At 43.5% G+C, this 22,037-nt stretch overlaps 1 protein-coding gene and 1 pseudogene across 8 annotated transcripts in view; both read left to right on the plus strand.

Moving 5' to 3' along the window:
- Nucleotides 1-424: 424 nt before the first annotated feature.
- Nucleotides 425-15,997, plus strand: LOC101591481 (annotated as a pseudogene).
- Nucleotides 15,998-21,730: 5,733 nt separating this feature from the next.
- The window catches only part of Paqr9 (progestin and adipoQ receptor family member 9), a 9,314-nt gene continuing 9,007 nt past the window's right edge, over nucleotides 21,731-22,037 (plus strand). For 7 of the 8 annotated variants that reach the window (XM_023712981.1, XM_023712982.1, XM_023712984.1 and 4 more), the window contains exon 1: nucleotides 21,731-21,864. In XM_023712981.1, coding sequence (XP_023568749.1) covers nucleotides 21,862-21,864 — 3 coding nt within the window. In that variant the 5' untranslated portion in view covers nucleotides 21,731-21,861. The other variant, XM_023712986.1, reaches the window with a different exon arrangement.

Raw genomic sequence — 22,037 nt, forward strand, 5'->3', positions numbered from 1 at the left:
GTCGCCTTTGGAGGAGCTTGGTTTTTGCAGCCCGGCCACTTTGGAGGAGCTCGGATCTTCACTGTGAAGCCCTGATCCTTGCAGTCAGCGCAGAAGGAAGAGAGAGGCTTGATGGATGCCGCCGCAGCTGCTGCTCCTCCTCTGCTCTTCACTGTTTTCTGCTGCGTGAACTGCTGTTTGCCTTGCAGCCAAGGAATATAGACTGAACGTTCCAGTAACTGTAAGCAAAATAAACCTTTCCTTCCTTCTTTTTGAGTGTCGGGTATTTGTCCCAGCAACGAGTAAAAAGTAACTAAGACAGTGGTCTAAGGTGATTTTAAAATCTTATGGTGTCAGAATATGTCACAAAGGTGCACTTAAAGGTAGTTTGCTCTTCCTTTGCTAATGTGCCTTTCTCTGTAGACTTATTTAGAATTTAACAGAAATGGAAGGAAAGATTGCCATGGACTGCGTTGTGACTCCCCTGGAATTCAACCGACCAAGCACTCTTCACTCACGGGCCATATTTGCAGAGGAGGTGACGCCAGATACAGGAGGCAGAGTGGGTCTGTGATGCAGGGGAACTGGTGCCTTGGAACGCAGAAGTCCTGGAGGCGGCTTTGCCCCACAGCACTGGGAGAAGGCAGCTGTCAGAGGAGAGGAGGAGAAGAGCCCTCGCTGGAAACTGACCCTGTGAGACCTTGATGATGGACTTTGGGCCTCAGAAACTGAGAAAATAAAATTCCAGGGTTTAAGACACCCAGGCTATGAGATCTTTTTATGGCAGCTGAAGCCAACTAATTCAGTAGAGGTCTTAAATCTTAAGGCAATCTGATTCATTCCTAACTACTGGGCTTTTTAAAAGCTTTATTTAGCCTCAAGACCTTAATTCTTAGCCAGGCATGGTGGTGCACACTTGTAATCCCAGCACTCAGGAGGCTGAGGTAGGAGGTTCGCTTCAAGTTCAAGACCAGTCTAGACACAAAGTGAGTTCAAGGCGAGCCTGAAAACTGCACAGTGAGACCCTGTCTCAAAAAAACACCAAAGACAGACAATTTCTTTTAGTAGTTCTGGGATTATTTTGCTTTTCTGTGAGTCTTATGGTGGATTTAAAATGTTCCCCCAAAATCTGATGCATTCAGAAGTTGATAGGCCCCCAGTGGCATCAACGAAGGCTATGTTCAGTAGTGAGGGTGCTGTTAGGAGGCGGGGCCTTGTCAGAAAAGGGTGCTCCCTGGGGCATGGGCCGAAGGGTATGCTCCTGCTCTCAGCTTTCCTTTCTCAGTGCCTCCTAGGGGTCATGGGATGAGCAGCTGCCCCCCACTTCCCACCTGCACTTCCCGCCTTGGAGCCAGGTGACCAGACTGAACCTCTGGAAATGGGGCCAAATAGATCCAGGTTGTGGGTGTTGGCAAGAGGGAAATAACTGACACTTGGAGTAAATAGCTCAAAATTGATGACAGTAATTATGATGATAGTAATCAAAGTGGCTTGCTGATTCAGGTCATGTCCACAGTTGGAAAGTGAAATAACGCTATTTACAAAATCAGCTGGGCTTTCTATTAAAGGACCACAAATTCCTGGGTGTCAAATCAAATATCGACTCTTGTGCATCCTGTCTGATACTTTCCTCTCCTCTCATAGATCATGTATGTTTCAATACATACACTTGGAAAGCTGTCTTTCCCTCTAGTTATTTAGCAACAGGAAATCGAATGCTTCTCACTCAAAAAAGCAGGCTAAAGACAGGTTTGCTTCCAGCCATTCAAGAAACCATCACTGCAGATACTTTAAAAAAAATTTGTATTTCTTTATCTGTTACAGGTCTTGCTACGCAGCTCAAGCTTGTAGTGATCCTCCTGAGTCAGCCTCCTCAGCACTGGGATTACAGGTGTTCACCACCATGCCAAGTTTCAGCGGCCAGCTTGGTGCATCCGGGAATCTGGGGATCAAACCCAGGTCCTTGCGCAGGTGCTTAGACTGCTGAGCTATCTGCCTCCCCACCCCAGATATTTTAATAGAAAAGAAAATAAAAAGTCAAAGAGGAAGTCACTGGTGGACAATGTTTTTATTGTTTAAATACAAAATAGTGAAAAAAAAAGCGTTAGCAAATTTCACTAAACAAATAGGAATTGAACAATGGTTGCTGTATTGCATGATGTTATTTTCTAATTATTTGTTTAGGTTATCAGATATATACAGGCAAAACTGGTTTAAAAAACAACAGTAAAACTAACAAAGAAGTTATGAGATTTTTTAAAAATTAAGAATAAAAAGAATTAAGCATTAACTGCTCCTTTCAAAAGACCATTAGAGGGGCTGGAGAGATGGCTCAGTGGTCTAAAGCACCTACTTGAAACAAGCTTGGCAAAGCACAGGGACCGCGGTTCAATCCCCCAGCACCACATGCCAGCCAGCCCTGCCCCCTGGTGGGCTGAGCTGGCCACACACACAATAAATAAATGTAATAAATAAAAATAAATAAATAATTAAAAAAAAGACCATTAGAGATTGACAGTACAATTATCCAAATTATTCTGCATACATATATACATTTTTTTCCTTTTTTTCTTTTGTCCTGTGGACAATGTTTCTATACGGCAGCCAGATAAGCAAAGCAGAGAAAACCAAACCTCAGAACACACCAGAAAGGATATAGATAGTTAGGAAAAGTCACAATGTTTGACCATAACATTACACCCAAATGGATTAGTATAGCATATTCATCATTTTCTGCTGCTACAGTAAAATAGTTAAATAACTTACAAAGAAAAGAGCTTTACTTAGCTCACAATTTTAGAGACAGCAAGCCCAAGGTTGGGGGGCCACATAGGGTCACTCTCTGATGACACCTCCCCTGCAGTTGTGAGCCACATCACATGAGGGTGGACAGCATCATCACGTGGGACACATGTGAACAGGAGGAATCATATGGTGAGACAGAAAGACAGACCCAGCCGAGGGTCTGGCTCCAGTTTTGTAAGAATTCACAAAGAAACTGGAGTTCAAGAGAACTACTTCAACTCTTCAAAGGCAGTGCCTCAAGGACCTAACAACTTCCTGTTAGGCCCCACCTATTAAAGTTCCTTGCCCCTCAATACAACCACAGTGAGGACCAACCCTCCAACACACCAGTCCTTGGGGGACAAACCATGTCCAAACCATAACACATGTAGGCTTCCATGTCAGCACTCTGGAATGTGTTTTTATTGCTCCAGGTCATTTTCAAGTACCTATAATTTAATCTTTGTAGGACTATATAGTATTCCATAACTTGTTCATCCATTTCCTTAAATAACTTCCTTTTTTTTCTTTTTTTTCTGATGGAACCGGGGATTGAACTCAGACTCTTGCACTTGCCAGGGAGGTGCTTATTCTACTAAGCCATCTCCCCTTAAATAACTTTCAAATTATTTTCATTTTGGTCTGCTAAGGGTTACAGTTGACAGAAAAAAAAATTCTATATATTTTCTTATATGTATGTCATTTAATTGTAAAACTTTTATTTCTAGGGCCTAGATTTTTCAAAAGTGGGACTTCTGGGTTAGAAGGTGTCTTAGTTACTTTTTACTCGTTACTGGGACAAATATAGGACACTCAAAATGAAGGAAGGAAAGGTTTATTTTGCTCACAGTTACTGGAACGTTCAGTCTATATTCCTTGGCTGCAAGGCAAACAGCAGTTCACGCAGCAGAAAACAGTGAAGAGCAGAGGAGGAGCAGCAGCTGCGGCGGCATCCATCAAGCCTCTCTCTTCCTTCTGCGCTGACTGTGAAGACCAGCGCACCACAGTGAAGATTGGAGCTCCTCCAAAGTGGCCTGGCTGCCAAGATCAAGCTCTTCCAAAGACTGAGACTTCTCCATGGAAGCAGGGCGGCAGGAGGCAGGAAGTCCGGCAGGGCAGCTTCCTGCCTTTCTCAATTCCTGGGCCCTGCCCACCTGCAGGGTGAGGCCCCCACGCTGCCGAGCTGATTCAGCCAAGTTGACACAATGTATCAACTAACACAGAAGGTGTGCTCAAGTGTGATTTCAATTGATTTGCCAACTGATATAGCGTCCTCCCCTAGCCTTTCAAGGTCAGTGAGGACTCAGGACATAGGAGAACCTGTCCTGTAACATCCTGTAACTCAGTGGTGTCCCAATTTTCTGATCAAGGAGATTATGGGGCCACAGAGGAAAGTGATCAACAATGTAGAGTGTGCCTAAGGAGAGTCACATGGAGAGAAAACATTCTCTCAGGCTTTCACAGAGAGCGAATTGGTCAAGCAATGGCCGTGACTCATTCAGATGGCTGACAATGACTAAAGATCTACAAACTGCTGTACAGGGTTTCAGGGTAAATCCTGAGAGGATTTGACTGAACTTTTTTTTTTTTTTTTTCAGAATCAGGGATTGAACTCAGATCCTTGTGCTTACCAGGGAAGCGCTTATTCTACTGAGCCATCTCCCTGATCCCTGACTGACCTTGTCAGATACAAAAGTTACATTTTTTGTTATATAAGTCTTGCTTTATCTTGGTCTTTTTTAAATTTGTTTTTATCTTGGTCTTAACCATCCAGCAGAAAAGTATAAAAACGAGGTATAAAAAGTAAAGCCATATTAATATGCTGAGCTGTAAAACGTTCAAGTCAACAACTTCTGACATTGCAGTCCTGCAGATAACCCACTACTATTATGGACTACTGGACTATATTGGATTATTTTGCTGAATTCACATACCTATAATATTTAAATGGCAATGGAATACTCATCTCTGACAAAAGTAAACAAAAAAGGGGGATATAAATGAAGGACCATTTTGTAGTGGAATAAAAACCTTACATAACTGTACATACCAAATAGCAAAGATATACAGCTAGTTTCTCTTAGTTCAATGAGAAGAAAGTTTTGAACGAATAGTGTTTAGATAAGATATCATGCCTGCATTTTGTACTATGAATAACTACTATAAAGACAACAATATGCAATGTATTAGTTATTGTAACTGTCCTACTAACCTGTTTTGAAACTGTCTCATTGCTACTTCTTTCTCAATAAAATTAATATTAAAAAGTTATTAATTTTTTGTCTGTCTTCTGCAGACTTTATACTTCTTATGTGTTGAACACATCACACTTTTCTTTTACAGCTGATGGGTTTCTTGTCTTCCTATGTCTTTCCAGTCTGGCCCAAACTGAGATTTTACAAATACCCTGTACTTTCTTCAGTTATTTTTATTATTTTATTTTTTAGATTTAGAGTTCCAATCTCTTTGTGATCTGCTTTTATATAATGTGAAGAAATAATAATATATGTAACAATAATAGCTAGTATTTCCTGAACAATTTCAATACACCAGGAACTCTGTCAAACCCTTTATGCCCTTCAAATAGATGAGAAAATGAATGACTAGAGAATGTAAGAAACCTACCAAATTCACATAGCCACTAATACACAAAACTGAGATTTAAATCCAGGCATAGATAGATATAGATATATCCTTTTCTATTTAATTGAAGCAAGAATTTCATAATACAAGTCTTCAAATATTGTTAGCCTATCTCTGTTTATATAGTTGCAGTTATGTCACATTTACAATGCTTTTGTTTTGGCAGTTTTATAGTGGCTTTTGTCCTCTCTCTAGTAAGGCAAGTGCTCCCTCACTACTTTCCAAACCAATGCATAAATGAGTACACATTTTATTGCATATAATCATGAAATCATTAGTCTAGTTCCAAACAAAGTATATCTGGATATTTTGATTAAGACTGCATTAAATTATGACTATTTAATAACTGACATTTATATATTAATCTCTCTGCATTAATATGTTGTAATGTTTCCATTTATTAATATTGTTCAGTAAAATGCTAGAGCCTTCTTTTAGTGTGATTCTTGTAGTCTTTTTTCCCAGTACTAAGAATCAAACCCAGGGACTCTCTACCTCTGAGCTATATCCCCATCCCTTTTTATTTAATGTTTAAAATTTTGACACAGGGTCCTATCAAGTTGCTCAAGCTGACCTTAAACTTGGGGTCCTCCTGCCCCAGTCACCATGCCCCGGTGATTCTTGTACTCATATGAAATTTTCTGAGCTATTTTATAATTTTGGAAATAGACTATTTTCCCTATATGTAACAGTAGATTACAGAAGAAAACCTAATGGGCATGTTTGTATTTGGCAACTGAGTTAAATCTCTGTGTGCCCCCAGTCACTAGAGTTTGAGTCCAGGGCCTTCCTACTGAGCTATCTTCCATCCCTTTTTCTATTTTTAATTTTGAGGTTAGGTGTAGTCACTAAGGGCATAGGCTGCTAGTCACTAAGTATGTAGGCTGAGCTTAAAACTGCAATCTTCTGGCTTTAGCCTTCCTGTGTGTTTTCTTTTGTTTGTGGTGCTGGAGTCTATTTTTTTTAATGGAGTCTCCTGCATTTTCTAGGTATACAGTACTGCAAAAACTTTATCCTCTTTTATTATTTACACCAGCTGCTATATTTATAGACAAGGAGTCTTATTACATTAGTTAAAAACTGTAAATAGTACTGGTACTATTGAGTGTGACCATTCCAGCTTTGTTTTTGATTATAATGGCAGTAGTTTTAATTTTCCCTTAATATTATGTTGGACTATAATTCACAGTCTTCATAAAATGTATAGTCTCTTTGTGTTCCTATTGTACTTGGAATTTTTTATTAGAAAGCCTACCAACTTTATTAATTTTTAATGTAATGCCACACATACATAATTTTTACCTTTAAATAGATAATATTCCTGATGTGATATATTTCCTGATTCTATAAAATGTTAAGTTCTAGAATAGGCAGCATGTGGTTGATTCTATTTATCTCAAACAGCTCGACATTGCAAAAAGAAAGCTCTTCAGCTCAGTGTATGATTTTACTATATCCTTAATGCCAAAGCGTAATATAAAGCATTTAACACAAACTGCTAGAACAATGCTACTTATGAAAATAGGTGTAAAAGAATCTCAATAAAACAAATTAGCAAATTAAACCCGGTGGTGTGTTAAAGCAAGCTAACAGCTGGAGTGGTGGCGCATGCCTGCAATTCTGGCGTTATGGGAGGATAAGACAGGATGAACTGCCTGATGAGGCAGGCAATTTAGCAACTTGGCAAGAGAATCTGCCTCAAAATAAAAAATAAGAAAGGGCTGGGAACATATCTCAGAGTCAAGGCCCTGAATTCACTCCCCAGTACAAAAAAGATCCGAGTATAAAGCAATTCAACACCGCCCACCCCCAAAAAGAAAAATACTAACATAAAGAATTTGAAAAACTGGCTAGATGCATGATATATACACAAAAATCAGCAGCTACATACTTTGGAAGAAAACTAATTTCCAGTTTACTTGAGAATCTACAAAGCACAATCTTGAAAATAGAAAGTCGACGTGGGCGGAGCCCGGCTTGTAGTCTAATGATTAATTCATGCCCGACCATTTTGAGGCAGAGCTCAGGGTGCCTTGCTGAGTCGGCGTTTCTTCCTGCCCTCATCTGGGACAAGGGTAGCAACCACGTTCAAAGCTAGCCTGCAGTTCCCCAGAAAAGTACTGATTAAGGTAGTTGTCACAAGAGCATTCCTAGAATTAGACTGACACTCACTTTAATGGTCTGTTAAATATTAGGTTGTCACCGTTAACTGTTTTTAAAGCTACAGAGGTAGCTTGGATAGTGAATCCCCTGAAAAGCAAAAAAACTCGGTTGACTCATTTATTGAAGTTTCCTGTTTCTAGAACACATCCATTCATTTATGAATTGAACCAATACTTTCTGCCTAGCATGTGCTGTGCCAGATTCTGGGGACAGAATGGAAGCACACAGGACAGGTCCCTGCCTTTAGGAGCTTATAGGCTAGCGGGCTCTGGACAGCACCACTCAGACGTTGTGGCTAACTTCACTGCCTTCCTTTACACTAATAAGATGAAGTGTAATTGGTGAATGGAGAACTGGTTATTGCTCTGTCAAATGAAAATAGTTTTTTTAATCACAAAAAGGAGCTTTTAATGACATAATCAATAAGTGCAGATGTTGCTCACAGATTTCTTTTCCAGGCCCCTTCTGTGTGCTGTTGCCCTCTACTGTACAAGGCATACATTCCTAAGGAGAGTACGAAGTCACATCTCCTCTCTGGCCTCCCTCCGGCTGAGGTCAGCCTGGGGACCAGCCCAGCGTGACTCAGCAGGCCCGGCTGCACCAACGCCTTGCTACAGCCTTGGTGCTACAGCCTTGGTGCTGTGTGGGTCCAGGTCTGGGCCAGAGCCGCACACAAGGCTGGTGCCTGTGGAACATGGAGTGACACTTGCCTAGTGTTTTAGGTTTATAAGGTAGTGAGGAGAAGCATCTCAGCTTTTAGATTTTTGTTTTTCTGGAAAGAAAATGAATCAAAGAAATTAATCAAGGCAGAAGCCACTATGCTGTACATTACTCTGACCTCCTAATTCAACTTTGAGGAATTTATAGCAAAGAAAAACCTAAAAGAAAAAAATATCTAAAGATACTTTCACAGCAGATCAATTGATAATCATGGTAAAGTCTTAGCATCTCAAATACTTCCAATGGAGTGATTTAATAAAACATCACAGAGGTATTTCAAATGAAGAGAGTGTGTCTATGCTATTTTATGGAAATATCTACATTAAAAATAGAATATAAGATGGAATTTACACATGGATTATAATTATATGAGACATCTCTAGGTATATTAAAAAGGATAAGGAGAGGATTTACAATAAACCAATGGCTTAGAATGTAACTAGTTTTTTCTCATCCTAGAAATTCTTTACTTAAAAACATGACACCTCTTTACTCAAATGAGAGCAAATGGCAATTGACATTTCAACACACTACAGCTATTCTCACCAGACTTAAAGGAAAGAGCAGAAACCTGCATGTTGGGATTTACCAGTCAGCCTCCTGCTCCAGCTTCTCTAGGTCCTGAGTATGGATGGAATCTGGCTCTGCAGCCCCCTCACCTCCTACCAGGTCACACTGATGTTAGCTATTCAGACCAGCATGATGTTGCCCCCTTGAGATTTCTGGTTGCGGGGCTCTATCCCCCTTGAGCACATCTAGGTGGGGTTTCCTGAGCATCATCTCTCTCCACATCTGAGGCCGACCACTGGCTGCCACCAGCAAGACATCTTCCCTTTGGGCAGCCTCCCAAAGGGAGTGACTCTCAGCACACTTACGTGTGGCTCCCCTGAACCAGTACTCTTCCCACTGGGCTGGATGCCAGGTAGCCACCCCATTCCTAATGCTTGTCAGTCTTACAGCTTTTCCTTAATAGGTGAACACTCTTGAAAGTGGTACCCTTCTAAGCTGGTGTTTTGTCATATCATGGCTAGGTTTTTAGCTCCTTGAGTGTGAATAACAGAAATGGCTATCTTTTATCAATATCCTTCTGTGGCTGGGACTATTTTTACATCAATCTTTACAACACCCTCGCAGGAAGGCAATGTGGTTTGCCTTTGCAGATGGGGAAAGCTAAACAGCTTGCTAAAGGTCACACAGGTGGTATGTGACAAAGTCACACGTCAAGCCTGGGCCAGTCTGACTTGAAAATCACTTTCAGTCATCTTTCACTGTGTAGCTACACAGTCTTAGAGAAGGCACAGGGCTGAGGGGGAGTCAGAAACCCAGGTGACTGACCTTGAACTCGCTCTTTACTTCTCTGGGCTCTGGTTTCCTCTTTGTAAAATAAGGGACTGGACTTAAAAGCTGCCCCACAGGAAAGAATAGGAGGGACTGGGGAAACGGGCCACAGAATCGCCCATTTCATGCTACGACCACTGATGGGCCCTTATAAGTCTCTGCTTGGAACAATTTTAGGCACTCAGCCAGTTGTAAGGAAGAAGAGGAGGAGGGGCTATGGGTGATCACCATAGTTGAATTTTCCTGGAGGAGGTGGTGGTGGAATGGAATAGAAATAGGCACAGGACACCTTACTCCCAGGAAAGAGAATCCTCCCTGACACAGCTCTCAGCTGAGGAAAGGTGGGTAGAAATACTCTGGTTATCACCTGGCACAGGGCAAGGGGCTCCACTTGTGATAGGGCTCCAGGAGGTCTGAAATTGCAAAAAGGGATGAAAGGAGGAGCTACATCTAAATGTAGGTTTGTCCCCACCCCTCACACCCCACCCGGGTTAAATAATATCATTGCAGCTCTATTCCCCCAAGAAAGCATGAAAAATGCAAAGGAGAAGCTTTACAAATGGATAGCCTTCACCCCTTCCCTCTCCCAAAGGGTTAGGCAAATGGGCATAATTTTTTTTCCCAGAAGCCACCCCCATCTGCAGCCTTTCTGTGTTATCAAATACAGACACACAACCTCTGATCTTAAAAATAATGCAAGACTATAATTTCCTAAATTTCTTACTGAGTGAGTAAGTACATTGGGTCAAAGGAAATCCACAAAGCTGGATGCCAGGTAATCTTCACATCCCACTCATCATGGATACCAAACTCAAATCTTTGCCCACCCCTCACATACCCACATTTCCCAGAGGTCTTTTCCTCCCTAAGTCTTCACAGACAGTGCTGGGCTGGACTCTTTAGCATTTGCACTCCGTGGGAGGCTATCAGGCCAGCTGGCACCTGCAGGAGGGAACTCAAGGGACAGCTAGAGGAGAAGGCCTTCCATCAGCCTGGTGCCAGCCAAAGCCTGGCTGCTCTCTCTGTTCTTCTCAAACTGGGCTTGCCACAGGGCTAAATGTGTGCCTGTGAGACAGGCTGCCCTAGCCGTGAGTGCCAGAGTGGGCATTGCCGCTGTGGAAACCAGAGTTGGTCTCTGCAGCTGCATGCTTGGCTGTACCCTCCCCAGTAGGTAAAAAATCAGTGTGCAGTGGTCTTGAAAAGCTTTTATGGCATTTGCAAAACTCCAAGAATTTTTAAACCAAGCTTTCCAGAAGAAGATCTATTAAGTTCTAACAGTTCAGGCCACAGGCCAAGAGGATAAATTTTTTATGTCAGGATGGCACCATATCTGCACTGACATTTGCTGCTCTCTACTGTGTTTCAGTAAAGGTGAAAACATGGTGAGACAGCGTCCTAAATAGACTCTACCGAGCTGCAGGGGTGCTAAACGGTACTATTAATAGAAGAGATTCAAGGAATTCTCTTTGATACAAACTACTTTGTTACTATTGACCTTCAAATTCAAATCAAAGCACTGCAACCCTTTCCTATCGTAATGGTCCATGTTGTATGTTGCTTCTCTCCAGATAAATTACCTGTCCAGGAAGTAAACATGGATCACTCCAATGCTAAGTGCGGGTGGAGGATGTGGCATGCAGCTTTTTGGGTTTTGTGTATATGAATGATGCTGAAGTGCAGAAAACATGCTTTAGTGACTGAGGTTAACAACCAGCAGCCTTTGTGTTTTCTATTTTTGGTTTAGCATCTCTGGTTTGCAGAGGTTGGCTAATTACAGGATATTCTGCTTGAGCAGTGTCAATACAAATATTCTGGGCTGAGACTAACTCTGGTTTTAGATAGTGGGGAGAGTCATTATTCCACAATATGTTCATTAAGTACCTACTATGTGTTAGGCACCCTGATAACAGCTGTGGATAGACCATTGGGCAAAGCTCTGGCCCTCACAGAGCTTGTTTCAGTAGGAGGGAAGTGAATTACTATTTATTATACCCTAAACTATAGAATTTCAGATAGTGAAAATAAACCACAGTGAAGAAGGTGCTAAGAGGAACAGAGAGTACTTTAGAGCAGGCAGCAAAGTCTTCTGAGAAGCGGCAACAAAGAAAGCAGAGAACTGAATGAAAGGACAGTGTCAGGAAGCCAAGCACTGGAGCCAGAGGGAGGCAACAAGACAGACCAAGTGCAGGGGCTCTGGGCAGCAGCCTGCCCATTAGAGTCAGGCAAAGGGACCTCAGCTTGAGGGCAGATGCCACACGCCTGGGCTCACGGCATGCCGGCCGAGCATGGGCTGCCCCTCACGCTGCCCTTTTCCTCAGCTGGGCCACCATACAGGTGACACAGAAAGTCTCTTCTAATGGGACCTGTGTGGATTTAAGGGACTGCAGGAAGGCTGTCCAGGTGGGCAGAAATGACAACAGAACAGAGGAGAGTAGAAATTAGTAATCTCGGCCTTTTAAAAAAATCTGTCTCACCCAAACTAAACACCACCAACTACGTAGGCCAAGATTCAGAGACAGTCTCCCTACTGGGTTCCACTGCCATTTCCCACCAAGGGGATGTTTTGCTGCCATCCTCTAGCAGGCTGCAGCCCAATTTGGAAATCCCATCAATCTTAATAATAGTAACATTTCAATGTGGACATCCGACGGGGGCCAGTTCCATGTCTGTCTCACACATAGAAATTCTCCTCCCTCTTTCTTGTTAGCTTTGCCTTCACAGAATTTGTGCTGATGCCAGTCTCTCATGCAAGACATTCTGTGAAGCTCAGTGCAAGTGTAAAAGTCACTAATACTTAATACTTTTAAGTGCAAAACAATCCAAGTAAAAGAGATCTTGCTTACTCCCTCTTCTGTGAGTTTCCTCACTTTTTTAAAAACGTTTTAAAAAATCTTTTATTTATTTAGTACAGGGTCTCACTAAGCAGCTTAGACTCATAGTGATCCTCCTATCTTAGCCTCCCCAGCCCTGGGATTATAGGTGTGTGCCACCATGCCCATTTGGGGGCCAGCAGGACATGCAGCACCAGGGATTGAACCCAGGTCCTTGTGCTTGCCAGGCAGGCACTTAGACAGCTGAGCTATCTCCCTAGCCCTCTCTTTCTTTAAGAGAAACTCTCATGTTCTGTTTTCGGAATTGTTTAAAACACCTTGCAAATCTATGGCTTCAACAACTGCACATTCAATTACTTGATATTTGAAATTTTAAAAGTAATTTAATAAAACAAACTGTCATGTTTGCACTTACCAGGGCTACATTAGTTTCTCTCCCCTAAGTAGTTAGTATCAAACGGTCTAAGGTCAATAGGTGTGAAGCATCTATATTATTCAGGAACCTATTAGAGATGCTGAATGAGCACCCTCCTGAGCTAGGATATGAGATGGAGTCACAGCCCACAGATCTGTTCTATTTCTACCCGTTTTCCTTCCCCACATACACTCAGTGAAATAAGGTCAGAATACTCAAGAAGCCTACAAAATGCAGGAGTTTCCATTCATGCAATCCAAAATAGAAAAGAAAGAGAAGCCCACTCCTCAGCATCCACACCAATGTATTGATAACAACCATGGCCATTGTTACTGCAAAGGAGAAATCAGAAAGCATGAGATGCAAGCCAAGAGATAGGAGAGTGGTGTGGGTCAAGCAATGTGATTGATCCACACCACTTAAGAGTAAAACCATCCGACGCTTAATGGTATTTAAGGTGGCATTAAAATGTTCCTGAGCATACCCAGTGAGTAATCACAAAATGATTGCATTTAAACACTCTGGAACCTTTCCTCCTATAGCTGAGAACAAGGATGACTCTGTTTTCATACTTTTGGGCTCCAGTTTTGCCCCTCTGGTCATCCTCCCTGAGTTCCTAGCACCAGCTTTGTATATATACTGCTTATTGGTGCTTACTAAATACAAAGCTGGGGACTGCTCCAAATGGTCACTAGAAATGTATCCAATAATGCCTCCCCAGTACTGGAAAGTGTCTTAGACAGAGTATTAAGGATGAGAGTTAAGATTGGTGAAGGGAGGTTTGGAGGAGTAAGGCAAGATGAAGAATAGAACAAAGTTAAATTGATTATCGCTACAGACTTCCAAGGAGACAATGATTAAAGGAAACACTCCAATAAGCTTAAGTATGTTCTCAGAAAAAAAAAAAAAAGGCTCTCATTCATTGTGTAGCAATGACTTAGATGTGATGAAGAGACACTGGTAATCCCAATGCTTCTCATTTGCACATAAACGGAGCCCAAGGTGAACACAAGTGCCCTGCAACTTAGTGATTTAGTGAGACCCTTCCTGTAGTGGTTGATTGATTGTGTCAACTTGAGAAGTTTAGAAGCTTAACTAAATCTCAGTCATTCCGAAGGTGTAGAGGACCCACCGTAGAGTTGTTTATCACCTGGATGAGATATAAGGGAGACAAGGAAGGAAAGATAGGCTTCCATTTTTTGGAGGAGCTCCTGTCTTGATGATGTCCAAGTGTCAGCTTGGACATCATCTCCTGGTTTCTAGTGCAGACTTCACAGCTTCCACCTTGGATCCTTCAGCCTTCCTGTGTGGACTCATCAGCCTTCCATCACAGACCCATCAGCCTCCTGATACAGACTTGCATAGACACTGTAGTGAGATCCAGACCTTGGACTGAACCCTCCAGTCTCTAATGTGCCGATGCCCTCTGCACGCTTTCTTATCTAACTCTGTGGCTGATGATCCTGAGCCAATCTTATAATTTCTTATACATTTGTACATCTTGTGCTATATCTATTTCTCTAGTAAAACTCTTGCTGATACACTAAAACAGTCTAACACTAAAAAATTTTAAAAAGGGATATAGCTCAGTTGGAAGGCCCTGCGTTCCACCCCCATATGCTTCATATCATACATATATATGTGTAATGTAATAGTCTATCAGCTTAGCAATTGCTGTGTAGATATTTATGTTCATCCACCTCACCTGGCCTTCATAAAAATTTTCAACCAACATGTACTGAATCTCAAAGGAAAGGGGTTCTGAGTGAGAGCATTTCTGCTGCTGCTCTGAGGACTTGGGGCTTGGAGTTCCTGGAGCACTGGCTTTGTAAGTAGCTGGAGGAGTCCTCTAATTCCACTGCTTAGTTTCCCACCTCGGTGCCTTCCCAGGTGCAGAGCAACCGTGACCAGCTCTGGCAGTGTGGAGTTTGCTGTTTCCTGGACAAAGGCTTCACAGCCAAGGACTTCCTGGACCAGATCAGTGAGGCCTCATCCTCTGGCGAAAAGGATGCCTTCTATGCTGCAAACTTTGGGGAATGTTCTCAAGAAGCATCTGCACTGGCAGAAAGCTCTCCCTTGAGTGCAGTCATGTGCAATAGCAGAAGGGCCATTGTGAAGGCCTTCACTGCCACTGGGTCAGGATTTGACTATGCAAGCAAGACAGAGGTCCGGCTGGTTGAGTCTTGTGGTACCCCCAGAGAGGATTATCTATGCCAACTCCTGCAAGCATGTGCCACAATCACAGATGCGGCCAACAGTGGGGTCCAGATGACGACCTTCCACAGCACAGTCAAACTGCTGAAGGGGACCTGGGCACATCCGAAGGCCAAATTGGTCTTAGGGAACACCACTGACATCCCCAAAGCTGTCTGTTGCCACAGTGTGAAATTTGGTACTACACTCAAAACCAGCAGACTCCTCTTGGAACAAACAAAAGAGCTAAATATCAATGCTACGGGTATCAGCTTCCACATGGAGAGTGGTTGCACTTGTATGCAGGCTGTGTTAGACTCGGGCTGCATCTTCGACGTGGGGGCTGAGGTCGGCTTCTACCTGTATCTACTTGATATTGGAGGAGGCTTTCTTGGGTCTAAGCTTGTAAAGCTCAAGTTTGAAAAGATCACCAGTGTAACCAGCTCTGCGTTGGACAAGGGTTTCCTGGCAAACTCAGGCATGCAGATCATTGACAGTCGAGCCTAGCAGGAACCCTCGCGACGAACACCATAGCCAAGGGGCTCTTGTAGGAGCAGGCCAGCTCGGACTGAGAAGAGGCGGACGAGTGGACCCTCGCGTACCACATAATAACGGCGTCTGCAGCTCCTTCAACTGCATTCTGTAGGACCACGTGCATGTGAGGCTGCAGCATCTGAAGACACACGTGCGACGGCCTGGACCACACTGGGGACCGCTCGACCTGCTCAAACTGCACATGGGCGACAGGAAGAGTCCCCGGAGCACGGGAGCCTGCAGTAGTGCAGCCTCCACCTTCCTCAGCTTTCAGAGGCCAACCATCTGCTACGCAATGCGATGCGGCAGCTCCACACAGCGGGTCTGGAGCCTCAGCTTCCCGCCCGGGGTGAAGGAGCAGGCCGTCAGGACTGGGCTTGTGTCCTGCACGCCATGAACGAGATGAAGGAGAGAGTGCAGCCGCCCGGAGCCTGAGCCGCGGGCGCGGAGCTCAGATCCATCTGCGTAGTCACTGCTTGTTCTGGGCGACTTCGAAAGAGCAGGGCTGGCATGGGCCCAGCCTCACTGAGGCTAGCAGACGGGTCACACTTGTCTGTGTTCCTATGGAAATTATTTGAATATTTGTTTAATAAGGGGTTTTTTATTCACTTTCACACACGCGATGAGAGAGGGCCCGCATCAGCCAAGAAAGCATTTGCAGCTTGTGCCACGGCGGTGGGAATAGAAAGCTTAGTGTTGTGACCTGTTTTGAAAATAAAGCTTTTTGAAAGAATTAAAAAAAAAAAAAATAGGGCAAAGAGCAAGTGAGCTTAACTGCAGTCCAAACCGTACCTAGTGACTGTTAAGCATGCAATATCTCAGCAACTTTCCTGTCTCTATGAACCAATTAGTATAATCAATACCATTGTGCTAAATGCAAGGTTTGTCTATGAAATCATAGGCTCTGCTGTCCGCCTCTTAGTACCTACCCAGGATACGGCAACCCCTAGGGAGGAACAGATGTAACTCTTTTGGAGCAAGGTGCTCTTTTATTAAATGTGCCTGATCAATATATAACTATCACGTTCCAGGTATACACACATCTTTTTGGGCTTCTGCTTTCTTCTTCTTCTTCTTCTTCTTCTTCTTCTTCTTCTTCTTCTTCCTCTTCCTCTTCCTCTTCCTCTTCCTCTTCCTCTTCTTCTTTTAAGGAAGGAAAAGTCGATTTAGCTCACAGTTTGTAAAGGTTTCAGCCCATGATGAGCTGGCTCCAAGGCAGGGTAGCATGGCAGAGAAGAAGCAGTTCACGGTGGCGAAAGTTAGCAAAAGCAACAAGGGTAAAGGGGAGAAAGAGTGGCTTATTGTTTTGAGGGACTTTCTAAACAGGTCCACTTGGCAGCTTTATTCAATATTCAATAACCCTTATGCTGAGCTTTGGACCAAGACGCATGCTTTTCTCATCAGTTGTGCTCACTTAATTATTAACAACGTTTTCCAGTAACAACAATGAAAAAGCTTAAAACAGACGAAGATAGGTCTCTTTACAGGAAATGCTCATGGCTAGCTATGCATGAGCTTCTTGGGGGACAGTGGCCTAGAAAGGAAAGCGTAAGGGGCTGAGATGAAAAAGATTTTACTCCAGCTCAACCACGTGGCTGTTTGTCTGAGTCAGTCAGTCTGAGCTGCCTGTCCAGAAATGAGAAAATATATAGGAAGTTCCTATCACAGCACCTGAATATTGTATATGATCAATAAGCAAAATAATTATGAATGCAGAGTCAGATCAGATAACCTTAAGGATTAAGAGGCATTACTACTCTAAGATTCCAGGGCTCTCAGTGTTTTTTTTTTTTTTTTGAGGCTTCCTGTACTAAAAAAATTTCCTAAGCACTATGTGTTGCGTGCTTGCTTCAAGGAAAATTTCTGACAAATAAAGGAGAACTTGGTAATGTATTTCACATACTTGTAGAACTATTCCTCAGGTTAAATAAGTAGAAAGCACCCCTCAGGCCCTACCAAAAGCAAGCAACAGCCTCTAATAGTTTGCTCCCCAGAAGATAACTCTGAATTAAGGCTAATATATGAGGCCCTTGTAGAAAGACAACGTAAGTTCTCATTAGGAAACAGGAAGGACAAATTCGAAAGAAATGACTCTAGAACAGAGGCCACCATCTCACGCCAGGGAAGTCATGGATGGAGCTGAAGATCCAAACACATGGGCAGTTCTCTTCTGAGCTTAGGGAGTGTGTGCCGACATATGGTGGAAACCCCAGCCTCTGCCCGCAAAGACCCAAAAGGCAGAACAGGGGTCCACCCTGAACCTGGGAGAGAGAATGTAAGCTGGCAGGATAATGGCAATGAACTATAGGGTAGAGCTCAGTCGACTGTTCTGTCACCCATGCTTTCAGCCAATGTATTGATCTTCCCCATATCCCAACATATTACAACACACTATTTATAAATTGCCTCCATGTAGTAGTACACAGAAGTGTATCATAAAACCTTCATAGAGGGCTGGTGAGATAGCTCTAAAGTGCCTGCTTAGGCAAGCTTAGGCAAGCGCACAAGGATCGTGGTTCAATCCCCAGCATCACATGCCATGTCAGCCCAGTCCCCAGGATGGGCTCAGCTGCCCACCAAAAAAAAAACAAACAAACAAACAAAAAAAAACCTTCACAGAGTACAGGTATATGCATTGAGAAAGGTGAAATCTACTTAAACAGAAGTTGTAATATTTTATTCTTCATTTTAGCCTTCTTGGGCAGCCACTTTGGAGGCCACTGGTAGAAAAAAGGGTGCACTTGCTGAGGTTGGAGAATGTGCCTTTGATATTATGTATGGACATTTAAAAGACAAAAACCTCCTCCACAACTTTTCTTAGCTTTTCTTCTAAAAAGCAGGCTGTCACCACGTCAGTGAACTGATAGGAACGTTGCCAGAAGAGAACATGATCCCTCAGTGCTCTCTCTCCAGGTCACAGCCTTCTCCCTGGCTTTCTGATCACACTTTTCCTCAAAGGCTGCCAAAGACAGTCATTCCTTGAGCAATAAGGTTTGCCACCCTTCAGGAGCACAGGCACTTTTGTTGGGTTGGGACCACATGTGACCTGCAAGTGTATGGTTTATAATATTGTGGTTCTTTTTAATTTGAAAAAGGGAAGCATTTAGAGAGGATATTCTGAGAGAGCTGTCTCTATGTAGAAGGAATACAATTAACCACTAGGTCCATAGTGGCTTTTTGTTCATTTGATTGGTTGGTTTTTCACTACACTGACTTAGAAATTATTTCCTCTGAAACCAAATTTATTATTAGTGAATAAAACACCATGTTTTATAGAATTTTCCTTATTAAGCAACATCAGATTTATTGTGGAATTTTTATATATATTTTATTTTATTACTGTAGAAAGAAACACAAATACTGAAAACCTGTAGGTGTTCTAGAAGAAATGGCCCAAGCAAACTAGACTGGGAAAAGCATTAGTTCAGCTTGCCACAACTCCTGCATCTGACTGCATTTTGTAGCCAGGACCCTGCAGCACCCCAGTGTACAGTTTCCATGGAGTTACCAAAACCACATTTGTGGTCTCAGTGTGGCAAGCTCTCCTTTGGGAGAAATAGCTGGTTTCTGCCTATCAATGCTGGCACTCACTCTCCAGCACATGCCTGGTGACTGTGCTGTAAAGAACCCTGCAGTGGGTGACGGTGTCCTTAGAGATGTCTTATCTCCCAATGCACCTTCAGGGAATGGCAGCCAGCCTATTGCTGCTATCTGTGTAGCCAGGCCCAGGGATGGCAGCATGGTTTTCACTGACAAGAGGTAGTCTACCAAAACAAACTGAAAAACCCAGCCTGTGTAGGATCTGGGGACATTCTTTATATTTTAATTTTGGTGGTATACCCCTGTCATCCTACTACTCAGGAGCTGCGGCAAGAGGATCACCATGAGGTCAAGGCCAACCTGGGCTACATAGTGAGACCCTCAAACAAACAAATAATCTACAGATTACTTGTAATTAAAGAAAAGTCATATTACTGTATGCTTCATTTTATAAGGAAAACACTTTATAATTATAATAGTTTTCCTGTTTCTTTAGTTCTTTTTATTTAGTTTTGTGAAGGTATAGTAAAGCTAGCTGCCCAGGCTGTGTAACAGTTTTCAAGGGCACCCCTCTCACTCCATGGCATCAGCTAGTTTTTTCAGGCTCAGGGATGCCTTAGCAAGGAAAAATGAAAAAGGCAGAGACCACAAAGACTTTCTGAAAGACAAAAATACCATGACAGTTTTTTTTTATTACAAAATACTGACTCTTTAAAAGAATAATTTTGCATATTCATTTACAGTCAATTCCCACTCTTCTTCTTGAAGTGAACTTTTTATTATATTTTCCCCAATTATGTAAGTGAGCAGATTATACAACTAAGAGGTTACTAAATGTAGGAATTATTATAGGAACAACAGTTTTTACAGGTTTCAGCTCAGGTTGTTTGTGGAGGGAATATGAGTAATTATTTTTCTGATCTGTCCAGAAATTAGATTTATCATTTCTTGGCTTCAATTAAATGCCAAATCTTAAGTACTTTTATAAATTAACATGAATCCTTAGTCCAGAAGTGAAGGAAATTATATTTCACTTTAAACCAACAAGACCACAGACGATGGAAAATCAGAAAACACTAAAGCAAAAAAAATGAGAAATCTCTTTTTAAACACCCCTTAATCAGGAATGTGTGACAGGTCAGAGAGACACAAGACCAAACTGTACCTTTGGCCTAATTGTGTAAGTTTGCCAAATCAATTAGCAGTGGAAAACATTTCAGAGACACTGCTGAAACTTCAAAAAGGCTGTTAAGTTATTCTAGACCTTTACAATACTGAATGACATCCTAGTTATAAATAATTCTTATCCATGCTTAAATCCATCTTGAGCCTCTACTAAGTAAGTCTTTCTTAACCTACTTATAGGATTTGCTAGAGTGAAGAAAGTAGCCTCTCACTTTAAAAATGAAAATGAAGTGAATTTTAAAATGAAAATTGAAAGTCTTCTAAATCGCACTGTTTCCTTTTAGTTCTGCACAAAATAGTGGAAATCTAAAGCAGCCCCCTGGGTTTGGAGAGCCCTCTGAGCACTCAAGCATGCTCTTTCTGGTCAGTGATGCTTCAGTTTCCCTTTCTACAGTGTTGGAAAAATAACTTAAAAGATTTTAAAAGCACTTAGTGTCCAACCCCTTGAAAGATAACTCGTGCTACCTATACCACAGGCCAGCGGTGCAGGTTAGGCCACTCACACCACCTGGCCATCACTGAAACGCATGTGACACGGTGAACAGTTCAGAACACACGGATTTTTAGTGTCTGTTTTTTTCACGGCTCAGGCATATTTTCACACAGCAGTGCATAGCAAACATTTGGATTCCTCAGTGTTCTTTTCTCCTGGCCTCCAGGTACCCACGCTAGCCTGCCAGGTACTTCTGGTTAATTATACTTAAGTATATCCAAGTTTATCCGTGTCGTCCCCTCCCTGTCTCTACAAAATGACCTGCCTGGCTCTTCTCAGGTCTGGCTAGAAGGCACCAGCCCCCGAAGTCTTCTTGCCTCATCAGTGTGCTCCCCGGACTCCCCGGCACAGCTCTGCTTCGGAATCCCCGCCTAATAAATTTCTCAGATCGATAGAGCCTTTCTGAGTCACGGTGGTAGCATCTGAAATTTTTCAGTATAATGTGAAATTTGTCCAGCCCCATTCTGAGCTTTCGGGCAAAATTTCTACATAAAGATACAAGAAGATGGGGGGAGCTGTGGCTCCAGGGGCTGGGGTGCGTGGCTGGAGGAGGCCACGTGGGTGACGGTTCGCGTGGACAGGACAAGGACGAGGGAAATAGGAGAGTGACGCACCTGAATAAGTCCGCTAGAGGAAGAGATAAACTAAGGCTTGATGCCGCGCGGGGAAGGAGATGCTGACACACAGCATACAGCTGAGGCAGGCAAAGGGAAGCAGCACCAGGTATCTGACAGTGTCACAGACCCACACGGACTGGCGTCCGCGCAGTGCTCGGCGCCCCCGCCCCCGCAGCCCCGCGCGCTCAGCGCATCTCCCCGCCCTGCCCCGCTCCGGCGCGCCGGGCCGCCCCTCCCCCGCCCGCGGCTGCCTGGCCCCCGCGAACGCTCTCCCCAGTGTCCTCTAGAACGCCCGCGTGCCTGTCGGGTTTCGAATCCCGACTCCGACCCTCGCCCCCGGCGCGCGGCCGGCTGGCAGGCCAGCCTTCAGACCCCGCATCAATCATTAACGGGTCTGCCCCGGCTGCGGCGGCCCCGGGGAGGGGGATGGTACGGAACTCTAGACTGGGGACAACTCTATCTCGCGGGGCGGCCGCGAAACCCTAGCCGGGAGGCCCCCGCCCTTCCCGGTGCGCCCGCCCGCGGCTCGCACATCCCCGCCTCCCGCTCCGGGGGCGGCGGCGGAGGCACCCGCACCGGCGATGCCCAGTCACCGCAGCGCC

This window comes from Octodon degus, unplaced genomic scaffold, assembly GCF_000260255.1.
Source record: "Octodon degus isolate 3935 unplaced genomic scaffold, OctDeg1.0 scaffold00028, whole genome shotgun sequence".
In the NCBI taxonomy this organism is placed as follows: Eukaryota; Metazoa; Chordata; class Mammalia; order Rodentia; family Octodontidae; genus Octodon; species Octodon degus.